This window comes from Sprattus sprattus (genome assembly GCF_963457725.1).
Source record: "Sprattus sprattus genome assembly, chromosome: 6".
In the NCBI taxonomy this organism is placed as follows: domain Eukaryota; kingdom Metazoa; phylum Chordata; class Actinopteri; order Clupeiformes; family Clupeidae; genus Sprattus; species Sprattus sprattus.
The window spans coordinates 18,551,880-18,569,379 of NC_137925.1; the positions used below are offsets into that span (position 1 = coordinate 18,551,880).

General features: G+C 41.9%; 2 protein-coding genes across 5 annotated transcripts in view; one reads left to right on the top strand and one right to left on the bottom strand.

The window, feature by feature from the left end:
- limch1b (LIM and calponin homology domains 1b) overlaps positions 1–1,644 on the top strand; it is a 99,927-nt gene extending 98,283 nt beyond the window's left edge. For all 4 annotated transcript variants that reach the window (XM_080840097.1, XM_080840098.1, XM_080840099.1 and 1 more), the window contains 4 exons: positions 71–151; positions 583–691; positions 954–1,056; positions 1,409–1,644. In XM_080840097.1, coding sequence (XP_080696223.1) covers positions 71–151; positions 583–691; positions 954–1,056; positions 1,409–1,434 — 319 coding nt within the window. In that variant the 3' untranslated portion in view covers positions 1,435–1,644. The remainder of the gene's footprint in view (positions 1–70; positions 152–582; positions 692–953; positions 1,057–1,408) is intronic.
- Positions 1,645–5,186: 3,542 nt separating this feature from the next.
- Positions 5,187–6,953, bottom strand: phox2bb (paired like homeobox 2Bb; the record flags this gene model as incomplete). Its single annotated transcript, XM_080841253.1, has 3 exons — positions 5,187–5,612; positions 5,850–6,037; positions 6,713–6,953. 3 exons carry the CDS (start codon positions 6,951–6,953, stop codon positions 5,187–5,189), a joined length of 855 nt encoding a protein of 284 aa, XP_080697379.1.
- Positions 6,954–17,500: the final 10,547 nt, after the last annotated feature.

The following is a 17,500-nucleotide window of genomic DNA, read 5'->3' on the forward strand; positions in this document are numbered from 1 at the left end:
TTGTGCTTTTGTGCTTGTGTTTGTGGTTGTGTTTATGTTGTGCATCGCATTTGGGCTTGTCACCCTTCAGGTTTGAGGTTGGTGAGAATGCACCAAACTCCCCTAAGTCACCCTCATACTCCTCAGACACCCCACCTTCATCCCCCAACAGGTATGGTATGACTCAGCAACTGGTGTATTACCCACTTTGCACACCAGGGGGCGGCAGAGACAAAGTTGGTTGAGATCAAAGCTTTCCATTCCTGCCATTCTCCCACATGCATTTTATACTGCTTGTATGTGGTGGAGTCATGTTTACATTTACATTTACATTTAGTCATTTAGCAGACTCTTTTTTCCAAAGCAACGTACAAGGGGGATGTTTCATCGTTTATTTTTTGTTTGAGTTTTTTATGTTTTTTGCACTGACTTTGGCCTATCTCTTTCTCCCTCTCTGTCTCTCTCTCCCGCTCTTCCTCTTTGTATGACTGATGGATTGATTGATTGATTGTGTGTGTGTGTGTGTGTGTGTGTGTGTGTGTGTGTGTGTGTGTGTGTGTGTGTGTCTGTGTGTGTCTGTGTGTCTGTGTATCTGTCTGTCAGGTCTGTTAGTGGGAAGAAGCTGTGCTCCAGCTGTGGCAATCCCCTGGGGAAGGGAGCTGCTATGATCATCGAGACACTCAGCCTCTACTTCCACATCCAGTGCTTTAAGGTGAGCTCTGAGGGAAAGCACCACGGAGTCTAGGCTCATGTGAGACTTTATGTGTTGAACAGAATCCAGTTATTGTGCTACAACTGTAATGGTTTGAAAATCAGCGATAGTTTTGAGTAAAGTACCTCATTTTAACAATGTATCTACTGGTGTGGAGGTCTCTCTCTCTCTCTATCATGTGATATTTGTAGGAAACAGGAATCTGCCATGTTTTTTTTAATCTTGTGTGTCGTGTCTTATTGTGTCCTTGTTCCTCCTTCAGTGTGGGGTTTGTAAGGGACAGCTTGGAGACACGACCACAGGCACAGACGTCAGGATCCGTAATGGCCTTCTCAACTGTCATCAGTGCTACATTCGCTCTCGCTGTGAGTCCCTCTCTTTCCCTCTGTCTCGCTCTCTCTCTCTCTCTCTCTCTCTCTTTCTCTTTCTCTCTATCTCTCTCCTTGTGTGTGTGTGTGTATATACACACAGTCTCACACATTGTGTCAGCTCACATGGAACAGAATTGTGTCCACATCATATTGCTAATATACAGCTGACACAGACCTCACCAACTCATTAGTTTGGTATTAAAGTGTGTGTGTGTGTGTGTGTGTGTGTGTGTGTGTGTGTGTGTGTGTATACAGACCTCACCAGCTCATTAGTCTGGTATCAAAGATCTAATGACATGAATGCTCCCTCTTATTCTTGTTCATTTGTTCTGTTCTTGTGTCTCAGCCGCAGGCCAGCCCACCACCCTGTGATGCAGCGGCCAGCGGAGCTCTGAGTCCAGTCCATCCAGACGTCCGCTCTTCCCGCCTCATCAAGCATGTCCAGAGAAACAGCTGTCGTGTGCCGATGAGTGTCTCCTTCCTGGTCCCTGGTCCCTGGTCCCTGGTCCCTGGTCCCTGGTCCCTGGTCCCTGGTCTGGCCACTGTAGTGTCCAAATACAAAAATAGACGAGAAATTATTCCCACCGCCAAATGAGGGGGGGGGGGGGGGGGGGGGGGGGGGCTTATGTATATTTCCCAGTTACCAATAACATCAATAATTATATGCACTTCCGATATCTGCATAAAATGGGGGTAGTGATCTTGTCATAGAATTAAAAGAGAAAGAAAGTTTGATCCACTCACTCATCCACAGTAACAGCCCCACCGCCTGCTAGTGTCACAACGCAAAATTAAACTGTTACAGATCATGACCACTGCAATGTCTCCGCAATAGACTCTCACACCATGAGTTTATCCATCACCCACAGTCTAAAGGAATAATAAGGAAATTGTGTCAATTAATGAGCAGAATGTATATGAGCATTTTGATCTCTTAAAGGGGCTGAAGTTGGAATGTATAGACTTGTGCACAATGGCCCAGGAAATTGTCACTTTGAGGGAATACACAGGGAAAGAAGAAATTGTTTCCATGCCAGAGGTATTTTCTCTATGTGGTATTTTGCCAAAAAAAAAAAAACAATAAAAAAAAAACAAAGGATGTTTTATTTTAATTTATACATAGGCTACTTTATTCTGCCTTTTATATAAAAGGCCACTTTATGCAAGCACTTCTCCCTCTCTTTCAAATGCCGTTCACCATGATTTAGAAACCATGTCCCCAATGACAGCACCGATGCACCGTTAGATAATGAGCATCCTCCATGTGTTCCTTTTCCTGCTTGAAAGAAATATGCATTCCTTTACTAAATGATATGTATAATATTGATTACCTATGAGAAGAGTGTATGATATTGATCACTTATGAGAGGAGTGCACGTAAAGCCGGTTGCATCGTCAGTGAGGTTTGTTCGGTTGTTTGGAGGTTAAGTCGTCATTGAGGTGTGTTTACGCACCCGTTTTCCATTCGAGCTACCTGCTTGTTCGGTCTTTCCTTTCCTGTCCCGTTTCCCCCGTCTCATTTATGACCGCATTTGATACGTGCCTTAGGAAAACGAGGGAATGCGTATCCCCACAGCTGATTGTGAAGCTGTCTGATGAAACCCAAAGTTGGTGTGTCTGTAGCCAAGGTAGTTGAGCTTTGAGGATGGGGGTGTTAAGTGTTTATGTAGGAGCACGCTGAACCAGTTAAACCTTTGCTTTTTGGGAATCGGGCTTATGTTTTGGGCCATAGGGCTTCGTGGTAGTTAAGGTATCCCTTTGTCTTTTCTTTCCTCTGCTCTCTTTCTTTCAGACTTTTCTTATGCTGAATCGTCCATTATTTTCTGAATGAAAACGCGATGATGTATATTTGGATCAGCTTAATATTTTGTAAGGTCTGATGGCTTATATGATGAACGTTTGACCTGCTACATGAACCAAATAGATAATTTGTTATTGTAGGCAGAAACAAAGTGTCAATTCCATATTTTTTGCCTTACTGAATATTTGGATACTTTGTGAACTCAAGAAAACTATGAGTGGATAAACAAAGCCCACAACCTGTATGTGTTCATCTTTTATGTCAAAACACCGATCTACGCCAGAGTTTGTACAGGTGTGAGACCACAAGGTTGTTCCCGAAAGACACACACGCATGCAAACACAAACACGCGATCACTTGTGCCACCAGCCTCTCAAAAATGCTGTTATAGGAATGTATAGTGTATGCAAAGGAGGCACCACAGATTAATATGTTATTTCAGAATATCTTTTTTTTTTTCATTTTGAACCATTGAAGCATTTTGAATATATTTGAAATCTACTCTGTTATCATACTTTCTTCTTGTATAGCCAGTGTGTCCGATTGCCACCTGGTCCTGTTCTTTATGTTTAATTAGGTATACTGATATAGCCTAATACCGGACAAGGGCATTTACCAGAGACTTGATGTCGTCTAGGAGAAAGGATAGCTACCTTGGAAAAGATATTTTGCGTCTGAGGTCTATATTTATTGTGATATTCACCTAAATACTACCCGAACATAGATTAATTTGATGTTCAAATCCAATGGCTTTACAGCATATTGTATGTTTATAAATAAAGAATTAAAAAAAAAATCCAGACTGCCTATTTGTGGTTACTGATAATCATCATTAATCATCATTCTCTCTCTCTCTCTCTCTCTCTCTCTCTCTCTCTCTATGTCCCTCTGTGTGTGTGTTTGTGTGTGTGTGTGTGTGTGTGTGTGTGTGTGTGTGTGTCTCTGTGTGTATGTTTGTATGTGTGTGTCAGAGAAGACGCTGCTGTTAACCTCTCGCTGCTGTCCTTGGTCCTGAAGTTCATGTTATGCAAAGCTCTATAAGAATTTCCTAATCATTAAATTGCGTTATTTTATGGTTTAATATGATAGATGACTGTACTATCCATTCTAAAAGAGTTCACAATGTAAAATAATAAAAGTATCCGTTGTAAGCACTAGTCATTGGAATAATGAATTGTTTAAATATATTGTTGCTAAATGATTTTCATCTTTTTAGCCAAGTTTTAGTTTCTGAGTCATGGAAATAATCACACCGAATGAAGGAAGCGAATGACAAAGAAATAATGATAATTATTATTATTTTATCATCAACAACCATGTCAATGGTACACCTGAAAAACTATGTGCACATGTAGAAATATTTCCTTCTTAAATATAAGCATCCATTACCTACATATAAATAATTGCCAAGTCCTGGACAAAACATGTTACAGTATGCTCACAAAATAGGGGAAATTATTATAAAATTGGACGGAAAGGACGACATGCAAATAATACTGAAATAAATACAACGTTTGCATCCATTTCTTCTTTTTCACAAAATAAATCGCCAGTGGTAGCTTTGTAAAACATTAAAAAGACCCTTAATGAACTACGAGGGGAATATGGCCTATGTTTGACTATCGAGGACAAGAATACATATTAACACTATACAGTTGAGCCACAAAAACACAGCCGTAGAAAGACACACAAAACATTTACGTTTTTGTCAATAGTGAAATGTATACTTGTGCCATTTTAGGGAATACTTTGCGTAATAATGTCCCCAGTAAAGACATTTCGTTTGTTTTTCTAGCCCATAAAACGGTTGCTAAGTGTTGGGAAAATCATCAAAATCAAAACAAAAAAACATTAATTTCAAGCCAAAGGAAGAATCTTGGATCTGCGATTCTAGAACACATAAAATGACAAAGTCTGTGTAAACAAATGTTGAGGAGTAGCGCCATTTTCTTCAGACAATTTTCGACTTAAGTCTGTCGAGGAGATGTTCTGTAGAGATGCATACTTGGTAGACTATTACTTTAATCTAGCAGAGATGGCACTGACCACAATTACTCTCAAACAAAAAACGACGCACGAGAGGTAACAAAAAATATCACTTTGATGATCCAGCTTTAAGTATGAGATGGATCGGATGTCAAATGTTCAAGTGACGACCAGTAGCGTTGGTCTCTTCAGATGTTTTCAAACCTCGCGAAGGGAAATCAGTGTCATACTTTTGGCATTCCTCCACTGTCGAGTCAATGCTGTTCACTCGTGAAGGGTAAACAGTTTTTTCCCCTTACCCCACTCTGACACAATTTCTCCATTCCAATCCCACTAGCTAGAACATGCTGGTCTTAACCAGAGTGGGTTTGACTCCGTTCTGTCTTTGCAAAGAGGACAATACACTTGCGAACGGTCCACCTAGTGAGTCTGGTATTGAGGTGATAGAGCCTGGAGCCGAGGCCCATCCTTGATTTTGAACGTTCCCGCCCATGTTAGGCACGGACGTCTTCACTTGCTCAACCGGTACGTTTCCAGTGCTGTTGACCTGTCCGCCGGTGGGACTTGGCCCGCCACAGCTAGGCGGGGGGTTCGAGTTGGGCACCGGACCGCCCGTGCTGTCAGGGTCTGTGGCTTTAGTGTCCTTGTTGTCCTCCTCCCGCGAGTCCGACTTCTTGCCAGATCCGTTCTTTGCCGCTGCTGCAGCAGCCGCAGCTGCTCGCTCCTGCTTGCGAAACTTCGCGCGTCTGTTCTGGAACCAGACCTGCAGAAACAGGAGAGGCAGAAAACAGTGAGCCATTGGGGCCTGTGGGTTGGCAAAGATTCACGATAAACTAAACCTGATGGCACTTCCCACAATATGCAATTAACTCCCATCCCATGGTAAAATATGGTTAAGTATGTACCTTCTGTAAATGTTCAGAACACATAGGCTACAATACAATTAAAATGTGCTATTCCGAAGTTAGACATTAATCACATCCGTGGCAATTGGGCATACCTGTACTCTAGCTTCCGTGAGATCGATTTTTAGTGCCAGCTCCTCCCGAGTGTAGATGTCTGGGTAGTGAGTCTCGGCAAAGACCCGCTCAAGCTCCTTCAGCTGGGCACTGGTAAAGGTGGTCCGGATGCGTCTCTGCTTTCTCTTCTCATTCAAGCCACCGTGATCTGTGAACAGCTTGTAGGGAACTGTAGGAAAAGATGAGAAAAGTCAAAAGAGCCATAAGAGTGATGTAAAATGCTACAGGTGAATGACTGTACTGCTCTGGATCGAATTCTGGAGGTTTCCCTTCGTTAAATGCTGCATTGGTGATAAGTTGACTAAATTGGATAAAAAAGGCTCACACAAGATTAGATTCTTGAAATCAAATTGATTAATATCATTATAATTGATTATGATAACTCCTGTATTCTGACGCTGTTGTAATTGAATATGAGATGTGGTTAATTATATACTGTTCGGAAATGGTTTGGAAACTTGTTGTAAATGTCTTCATCTTCCACTTCAGATGCTAGTGTAACTTCAATCCTGTGCCAATAATGAGCTTAAGTCTTTGGTTATTTCATTATTTTCGAAGCTTTATGTCTCATCGCAAAGTAAATAAATTATGCCTATCATTTTGGCAGCTTAAGATAATTTTGTTGGCGGTTAGGGTGTGACAGGGATAGTGTAACCCCGTAACTGAATTACCTCTTGCCTGCAATCGCTTCTAACGTGATAAATTCTTTCATTTGTGTAAGCAAATTTCGTTTGGTAAATACTAAACACATTTCCATTTTCAAATGCAATCAACGCGTCCTATATACCGAGGAAGAGATTCTGGCGCGACACAGCCAGTGAATCAAAGTTGTTGAGTGTCTTACCTGCGGCGTAAGGGCTGCTCTGGTGGTCACGCAGAGTCCCGAGACTGCAAGAGCCCGGTGTGAGAGAGGGACACCCGGAGCTGGCCCCGAACGTGGTCCTTATCGGATTGTACTGAAAGCCACTGGCTTGGCTGCAGGAGCTGAAGTCCGCATAGGCTGATGCCAAGCTCGTCGTGTCCATCCCGGCCATACATGACTCGTAGGCGGAGGAATTGAGGTAAGAATACTCCATTTTATACATTGAAAAGGCTCAGTGGAGAAAGAAAGTCGCACTCCCAGAGAAAAAACAGAGACCGGCGAGTGTCAAATCGGATTCAAAAGGTGAGGCAGGCATACAAAAACGCGAGGCGTACTGACTTAGGGGAGGATGTGACTGTTGTATTTTTACTGGTTTGAAGGAGGCCAGGAACCGTGGCTAGATGTGCACTGCTCAGCGCCTGCTCCAAAACTGCCCTCCTTTAAAGGAGCTGAGCCTTGTTTTATGAAAAGCCTCCCAAAGAGCCGCCTAGCCTGAGGTCTCTAGAGCATATAGTCCTCATAATAAACTTGGCTCTTTCCGCTTGGACAATAGCACAGCGTTTGGGTCTTATTGCTGGCGCTTTTTTACATGACAATAACTCATCAGTCTATTGGGCTGGCACTGGGGGACCGAGCTGTCCAACCTCCCTATCATTGATCCCCTGCCTCTCTAATTAGAATTTAATACCGCACCATTACGCACCAGCCCCCCCACACCCCCCACCCTACCCCTCCCTCGCCATCCAGCCCTCTCCTCTCTAACCACCATCTTGCCCTTTAATTTAATCACACCACTTGGAAATAATGAAAGTTGGGTGACGATTCTCCCTGATCCAATTTTCCCCAAGCTTTTAAGCCTTTTAACCGACCGTATACCCTGGGCTGAATTTTCGATACGGTTTCCCCTTCTCCATCTCTTCTCCTGCTGCAGGTCCCTTGCCTATTTTGCCTCAAAGGCCCGAAGTGCAGCCTTGCGATTGCCATATAGTCTGCAATAGTTGCCGTGTAAGAATGTTGCATTTAAATGCAAGCTGGCTGCCACCATATTTATTGCAGGAGGACAGCGTGCGGCATTACATGAGCAGAAAGCTGGTCCATATTAGTTCTGTTATTATTACGTTTTGCCTGCAATCATGCATAATTTCAAATAATCACGATGCCGCTGCTATAGTATTCAAGTAGACTGCAAGTGGGAAATAACCATACATATTTGTGTGTATTTCTATTATTATAATTATGATAACCTCCTAACGAAAAAATAATGTAAATAATCGAATACTGATATAACACTTCTTAAAGTTACTGCATTAGTAACAATAATAACAATTACAATAATACAAATAATAATGAATATATCCTTTAAATTATGTTTACATATGATGTATTTACATATGATGTATGGTGTAATAGATAATATTTATTTTATGGTAGTTTGGCAGTGAAATATAATATAAAGATTTTACTTATGCTGCTTACAAAAACCTTACCGAAGGGTTATTTTCATCGGCCACAGAATATTTTATTTTGTCCTACTTCTTATTTGTAGGGTAGTTCCACAGTGTTATCTTATTAAAATAATTCGTAATTAGTTTTATGGGACTGTTATTGCAGTTAAAGGGCAAATCAAGTCCAGGTAATGAAAATAACAAACTGGTGAAATAGTAATCAAACCTTTTTTGCAACGTTAGCCGAATACTTAATTTTGTTACCATAACAGGATGATCTCTTGTTTCAGCCTTCAGCTCTGTATAGGTCAACTTTATGCAATAGATGGTGTGGGTCCTTACACACAAGCTAATATACGATGTTTTGGCTGTCATAAAATAACATCTTTGGTTTTATTTAATTTATATCTTTTAAGCATTACACAAGAAACAACATCCCTTAATTAGGGCTAAATATAGGGCTCTTTTCTAGCAATATATGGTATGCATAGAAAGCCGATCTTATTTTTTATATTTCAGCTGTTTGTTTTTATTGCCTACCTATTCGATACAAATATATCCATACCACATGCCATAGGCTACGTAAAATATCTGGCTGAAAATGTACAATTCGAAGACTTCCCTAAATGACTATTAAAATTAATGTAGTCAGATCTATTACTCAAACTGATTTTTATTTTGTTTTGCCTTTTTCCACTGTGAAGATGAATTCTGTCCTGCTGCTCCGGCGACTATTTCATTGTCTAAAATAAACCAAACAAACCGCTGGATGATCTAAAGGCTTTGGGGGAATTATTATGGGCTAACCTTTTGTGGGTACCGTAGCCAAAAGAAAGCAGACGCATTTATCGTTGCGCATGTCCGAACACTTGGGGTGCAAAATGCGCTCGAGCATAAGAAAGTCATGATTAAAATGTATGAGCGTATTCCAATGAAGCGTTTTCTGGGTTGATTTTTCAAGAAAAAAAGTGGCAACGTTTTAAGTTTTCTCTCTCCCTTTATTCCTTCTGTTCGCCTCCCTTTCAAAGAAAGATAAACGACGATAAAAGTTCATTCTTTCTTGCCACAACCCGGCCCCTATTATGTAAATGTTTTTTTTCTCTCCCTTTCTGTCTTTCTACACGCGAGTTGTGGCTAAAAGTTGTACCAAATGCTTAATCTGATTACTGAAACCAAAGACCAACTGGCTCACCGTACTCCCTCCACGCGTCTGGCAAAGAAAAAGCGTCATCTCTAGGAAATAATCTAATAAAGCACAATGAGCCAAGAAGTCCTTTGGAATATTTTGTCGAGGCCAATGGAATTATAGCTTTTGCCATCCGTTTGTCCTATTCAGACGGGCCTCTATTCGGTGAATCTATAGTCCACCAGTCATTGAAACGCCCCTCTTTTATATTTTCAACATCTTCCTTTATGCGATCAACTGGTTTCACCATCTTTTCCTTTGATACTTGGATCCGCAGTGGTACCTTAATGTTGTCTCACACACACACACACACACACACACACACACGTGGAGGGAGTGTGAGCATTTAGGCTGTAATGCATACATTTTGCTTAAGGAACGAATTATTTTTAATTCAATAATGCCAGTGTGTTTCTCCTTGACGCAGTTAACAGGTCAACAGGCTGTGCGTGTAAAACCACTCCAAATTAAGCACCATCTTGAAAGCGAATCGTAAAAGTGTACACTATCAGTGATGAACAGTATGCGATAATGGTTTAATAGCAGTAAACCGGTGGTTAATTTGAGATTTAACGACTCATAAATGACAGCATCCACATGGGTTGAAGACAATAAATCAGATGGAATGGGAGGTGCACAAAGCCCCTAAATTTACGTTTGCACATGGCCGGACAAAAGACATGGACATTTGAGAAAGCCTTCTACAAACTCCTCTCTCTTTAGCGCGTTGTCGTTGTCAGTGAAAGTGGAATGCGCGGTTGGTGAACTGACAATAGGGAGGAACAAAATAGTATTGTCTGCCAGTCCGAATGGAATGGATGTATCAAACTCACAAAAAGGAGAGAAGACAACAGAGAGGGGTTAAAGAGAAGAGAGGGATGGGAGGATCCGCTGTCAACTTAAACATAATGTCTTACTTTCCGCCAAAACAAACCGTACGGCTATCAAAGCGGAAATTAATATGGGCGTGCGTGAAACGGGTGGCCATTGCGCCCCAGGGAATGTCAGCAGCTAAATATGGCACATGAAACATGTATTATGTCATCCTGTTGCCCGAGAGGGGAGCTATACCACCGGTGAACCACACCAGTAAAAACAAAATACAAATAAGCCAATACGTTGACGTAACATCGTTTTTCTGCGGGCAGATTTTACATAGGCACGTAAGCTTACAAACGTAGCAAGTAAGCTCCTATGACTGTTAACAATGCAAATGTTATTAGCAAGAGACCGACTCCCATCCCTTGCTGGTGTGTCCACGGAAACGGGTGGCCTATGTCGACCTTCCCATAATCAATCATTCTATCAGTCAGTCAGCCCAGTCAATCACTGAAAACGGCGTCTTCTTTACAGAAAACTTTAAGATATCTGTTTGGATGCTGTGGGAAATATTACTTTTACATTTCAGGGAATAACATTTTCTTTGTGCTGTCAAAGTAGCCGTGTGCGTCAAAACTCCACGACGTTATTCCGTCCAAACCACACACAGACAGCAGGGGAAATGACCTGGAATACAGATCTTATCAGATGACACACCGGAGTGATTTCTCCTGACACACGTGTCTGCTCTGATTTCTGTGACCTCGACATGCTGATTCAGTGGCTGCCTGAGGATGAACCTGACGGTGGTGATATCCATGCATAATGTGAATAGACCAACAGGTAAAATAATAAATAGCTTGCGACAACGGCTGTGCAATAATAATAATAATAATAATAATAACCTTTTAATAATACATTTAAGGTTCTAACCTAATATATAATCCTAACTTTGATTCATATACAAAACAACAAGGCTTGGCTATGTATACTATCGACTAGCAACCCCATCAAATTACTCGACTGTACTGCATGGACGAGAAGTATCGGGAATCCCTTCCATCTCCCTGGGCCACATGGCAATGTGGCCTTGCAAAAGGGCTCCCCAAGTGTCCAAAGGCCAGGAACAGAGAGAGACTGATTAGCATAAAAATCTTATTCTGTGGGGATAGTATTAGCAAACATATTACCCTCGAACGCGACTCGGGCCCCGGCGACATGCTGTGCTCGGAATCAATTACTAAATTACTCCAACCTCTAAGTCGACATTAACGGCAGAAAGAATGCCATCGACCGGACTGAAATAAGATTTCGAAAAGATGTGATCATTTAATCTCTTGCCAGTCTTCAAGAATTTGATTCATAAAATTGTCTAAAATGAGATGGAATTAAATTCTTATCGGAGTCCCCTGTCATCATTTCATCTCGCTGTAACGTTGGTTTAACAATGACCTCATTAGATTCCGCCTGGACGGGCACAGGGAGGGTCGCACTAACCTTAGCCGTCATCTCAAAACAGCTCTCTGCACACATTCAGTGGATTGCATTACAGACATTTAACAATTGATTGCCGGTCCACACTTCTCTTATGTCAAAAATAATGTAACTTTCTCGGCATTGTATTGGGCCACACCTTGTCTGACATTATCGCTAATAATACGGCTAATAGGCTTAATCCCAATAAGACTGCAGTTTCTCCAGTATGCATAGTATTTCAAATAACATAGGCCTATAATCCATGAAAGTATAAAAAAAATGTGGACAATACAACACAATTATTGAAAATAGGTTTTATCCGGCTCAGTAGCTATAACAGGATCCTATGTAGACAGGATCTGCATTCTGCACTCTTGCACGTGGACACAGCTTCTTCCACAACGACCCTCAATTGGCCTGTGGGATTCCCTTCTATTCTTTCAAGTGTAAACTCGAACGGGGTCATTCGTGCACGCTGCGCTGGCGACTGAGAGGGGCATATTTTATTTAGCATACTGGCATTATTCTCCGCGCTGGCGATTGACAATTATTAGCCCCCATCTCATAAATCAGCTACCGGCCTGTTATTATTGTTGAATTGAATAGCTGTTGGGGAAGCTCGGGTCAGTGTCATTAACCAGCCCCGTCTCCATGCAGCTTACACACCCGGCTGCTCGACCCCCCGAAGGCATTTCAGGACCTGCTGGCTAATATCACCGCGCTAAATGCTTAATCACTCGAGCATTAGCGAGAGACAGCGTGCTATTGTGAACATGTAGGTTTACTGGAATTAAGCGATGAATGGCAGGCCGCGCAGCAAGGAGGCGCGGCCTGTAAAGATTGAGCGCTTTTTAATGTTTTTAAAAAAAGACCGATATTCCTTGCCCTTGCAAGGTGCACTCTTTGACCTTCAAGTTGACTGGTAATTACAGTAGTTCAAGTCCTGCCATTTATAAAAGCATGTCAAAACCGCAGTGTTAAGTCTTATTGTTTCCTTATTATATCTAATGTGTGCCTCTGATTTGTAAATTTGCACCCTTGGAAGAAAACTAAAAATGTGATACCGTGTATACAGGAGAAAACATCCATATAGGCTTACATTCTATAAACCAATTCTGCAACACGAATATATAAGTATTACAATATTTTGTGTTCACCACAATTTTATTATGGCTTATTTTTCAAATATATTCTATCAAAGTATTTCAATATTTTTTGTTTGTTTGATGCTGCTTTGCCTGTTTTGAACAGTGTGACATTTGCAATTGAGTTTGTGTCTCAGAAGTACACCGATATATCTTATATTTTTGAGATCCCCACTGTTGTGAGGATAAAATTGCCTTCCTTTATGAATACTGTTCTTCCGACTCCACCAATTCCTATGGCACATGTTGAAAAAACGAGAGCCAAGCCATGCAGAATGGAACAAGTATTATGCAATCTCTGTCCCAGTCACAACACAAGAGGCTGCATTCTTCTAGACCCTCCTGTGACAATCAATCAAAATGTGACTTGTGTCATATTTCCGGACCATTTCATTTATCTTGTGACGGTCAAAATGTCATGATGAATGCAAACGGAAACCAAAGGTCATGGACATAGAGCCTATGGATAATCAACCCCAAGAAGTCCTGCCTTCCTTCCGCAATCTTTAAATTCAAACACCTAATTTTATGAACACACCTTACGAGAGCTCATGCTCATTAGGTTGGCTTTTTGTTTAGTTTGCATCGTCGTGTGCTATTACCCAGGTCTTCAGATGGGATCTAATCAAAGTCATCATCGAGCTGTAACACCTTGTTTGATCGGATGAGATGAGACACTCTCTATGGGTAGGAGGCCTCCCAACTGTCGCTGAAGCCCTGCAATTTATTTTCTCTCCCAATGGGTCTGGGTGTTTGAGATAAGCATCTTCATCTTCCCCTCACGACTTCTCGTGAGAATATAGTGACACCCTTGACAAATGGCCAGCCCTGCAGTTGACTTGGGTTCTCTCAGAGGCTATCACTCATCATCACCCCCTTAACACAATGGGAAACATACCCAGAGAGGCCAGTTCCTCACAACATGGAGGCATTCTGAGGGAAAACATGATCCAGAACACTCCTCAATTCGGTGGAATGCAATTTGTGTAATTTGTGCTGTTTTGATAAGAATGTTTTGCGTTTCCATGGGGACACTTCAAAAACAGAGCTGATTTTGATGCCTAGGTGACAGATGTGAAATGGCTGAAATTGTCACCTGGGATAATGATGATGATGATGACCACCTTTTGTCGCTTTTTTTTCACATTATATTCAACTGCTAGGCATTAGGAGGAATGACTTAATAAGTCTGAGCAAAGTATACATTTTAAAGAGAAGTCCTTAGGTACATCCATAGGTTGTGCCCGTGTCTCACTGATGTAAAACCACAAGGTATGGTTTGGATGAAGAATGAATATCCAAAGCAAGCAGAGTGATGAGACGGAGGCAATGATGTCTAAAGCACCTGAATCAATTAACATTACTTATGGTAGATTACAAACCAATCATTTCCTCCCCATACTTCCCTGCTGCATTTACAATGACTTCAGAATTCATTTAATATGGATTGGTGGACGTTTGAGAAGTGCTGCACTTTTTAACTCAGACAAATCCTAGACTTGGTGTACGTCCAGCTTCCAAGCTCCTACCCAAGAGAGAGAGAGACAGAGACAGAGACAGAGACAGAGACAGAGAGAGAGACAGAGAGAGACAGAGAAAGAGAACGAGAGAGAGACAGAGAGAGAGAAAGGTAGAAAGAGAGAGATAGAGAGAGAGAGAGAGAGAGAAAAAGAAAGAAAGAGAGAGAGAGATAGAAAGAGTGGATGGCTGGCCCTGAGGTGAAATATTGGATTGCAGTGAAGCCAGGGCAAACCTGTGAGCAGCAATAAAAGCTAATGTGATAAAAGAAAATGGTTTTTCTGAATATAGGTGGGGCGAAAGCGATACTCTGACATATCTATTTCCAGACCCTGGCCTGAGGTGAGGCAAGTAGGACGAAACCCAATCGCACAGCAAGTTTTAAAGCTCCACATCTCTTTCTCTCTTGCTCTACTTAAGCAGGAAGAAAACAAAGCAATGTAACCAAAGAGTTATGCAATTTAGACGCAATATTTGTCAACGCGAAACACACGTGTAAGTGTGCTAATGCAGGCCACTGGCACATGAACCGTCGTGTGAACTGTTATTTTCAGAAAATATGAAAAGAAAACACAAGCATGCAGGTTTTGCTTATAACCTTGGCCTTCGTAATGAATGTGTAAAATAAAGTCATAATAAAAGTGTATGTTTTTAGTCTCCCATCATTAAGGATACATTTTAGTTGGACCATTTTATGGAGGAGTTCTTAGACAATAATGCAAGTATTCAAGAATTATGCATACTTTTCCTTGGTACATTCTGAAAACACTTTGTATTCAGTCAAGGCAAAGAATTGCTGACTTTACAAATTTGTGTGTGAAGCTCATACATTCGGGGTATAAAAGTTACTATTTATTTTTTGCTTTTCACCTCTTTCTGTTTTGTTTTGTTTTGGTGTGTGTGTGTGTGTGTGTGTGTGTGTGTGTGTGTGTGTGTGTGTGTGTGTGTGTGTGTGTGTGTGTGTGTGTGTGTGTGTGTGCATATGGCTGTGTGTGCCACGTGCACCCAGATTGATGTCATTGTCTCGGCACACTGACCTTTGCTGTAGCGCCCACAGCACACATCACAAACTCTCACATCAATTTAGCCCAATTGGATGTGGCATGTCTCGGCTAACTCGATTTGTGGAGAAATGCACCTGTCTCTGCCTTCTCTCCCTATAGATTTGCTGAGGGGGGAAGGGAGGGTGGTGGTGGTGGTGCTGGTAGTTCTACTGGTGGTGGTGCTGGTGGTGGTGGGGCTGGGGTGGGGTGCGGTGGGGGGGTGAAGGGGGAGGACAAAAGGCGAGGAGGGGAGACACATCTCTCTCTCTCTCTCTCTCTCTCTCTCTCTCCCTCCCTTCCTCCCTTCCTCCCTCCCTCTCTCCCTCCCTCTTCTGCAGATGTAGTCCTTCTGCAGGGGCCCTGGTGTGTCTTCCAAGGTCTGGGCAGAATGTCTCTGAGCACCATAAGGAGAAGCCATTAGCCCGATGCTAACCTGATTACTGGACGTTAAAGGGGGAAGTGAGCCTGATCGGGGGGAGGGAAATGGTGGGAGGTTTTAGGGGGGGTGGGGGGGAGTGGCGGTGAGTGCAGGAGGCAGGAAGAGCAGAAAGTTTAAGGTGTTATTAAGGTTGTTCATTTTTCACGCGGTCATCTTTGGGGATGATGATGTTGCCTCATTGAAATATGATGGTGTGTGTGTGTGTACTATGTGTGTGTGTGTGTGTGTGTGTGTGTGTGCCTGTATGAATGAATGATTTGTTTAACTTATGCAAAGCAGGTGGGCTGTCAGGGATGAATAATCTGAACGGGTTTATGAGCATTAGGTAATGAGGAGCGTGCTGGGAGGTGAGCAATCAGAGCCGCCGGCCTCTTCCATCTGTGCTGACACTCTGATTACAGTAGGAGAGCACACACACACACACACACACACACACACACACACACACACACACACACACACACACACACACACACACACACACACACACACACACACATACACACACTCTCTCTCTCTCTTTTACTCAGTCACACATAATTAGTCTTTTACACACACAGACAAACATCACATAATTACACTTATACAGAGACACAAGCGCTCTCACTCTCTCTCTCTCACACACACACACACACACACACACACACACACACACACACACACACACACACACACTCTCTCTCTCTCTATCTTTCTTTCTCTCTCACTCTCAGTCACACGTAATTAGTCTTCTACACACACAGACAAACGTAACATCATACAGAGACACAAGATCTCTCTCTCTCTTTCACACACACACACACACACACACACACATACACACACACACACACACACACACACACACACACACACACACACACAAACACACACACACACACACACACACACACACACACACACACACACACACACACACACACACACACACACACACACACACACACACACACACACACTCAATCTTTCTCTCTCTCTCTCTCTCTCTCTCTCACACACAAATAAACAGACACAGGTGTGCTCACCTGCAGAGATACCTAAAGTATATAGAAGGGATACAAAACTATACACAAATGTACATACTATGACATTCAGATGATTACATATAGGCAAATGCACCTATACACAGATACATACATAACTCAAATACACATAAATGCAGTATCTTGATGTAGTGTATGGGCCATTCTACCGAATTCGTGCAATATGCAGTCCCTCAACAATAAAAACTATTTACAAAACAATTAGGTATTTAGGCATAGATATTTAATTAGAAAATGTTATGGTCTATATAAACCCAATGCATTACATGAGATAGTGATAAGCTAAATATATACAAAATCATCATTTATAGGGTACTTTCTATTGGGAAGTAGCTGTCCCCAACCCTGACATCTAAATTTCAATGCCTTTAAATAACACTTTTCAATTTTTTTAGATTTTTTTCAATGATTTAATTTCAAAGATCTTTATGATTGGGTTGAAACAGAACTTGGAATATTTAGATTTATTGTGGGTTTAATTTTTAAATCAATTTTCTATACTCAAAAAATCATGTCCCTAGTTTTCATGTCACTACCGAAACACAAGAGTTTTAGTCCATTGGCTGAGCCTGTGTTTTAGCCACGACTCTGCATTTTTGACCATGCAGTGACACTGCATCTCTGAACCTCATGGTTGAATGGTAAGTAGCTAAATC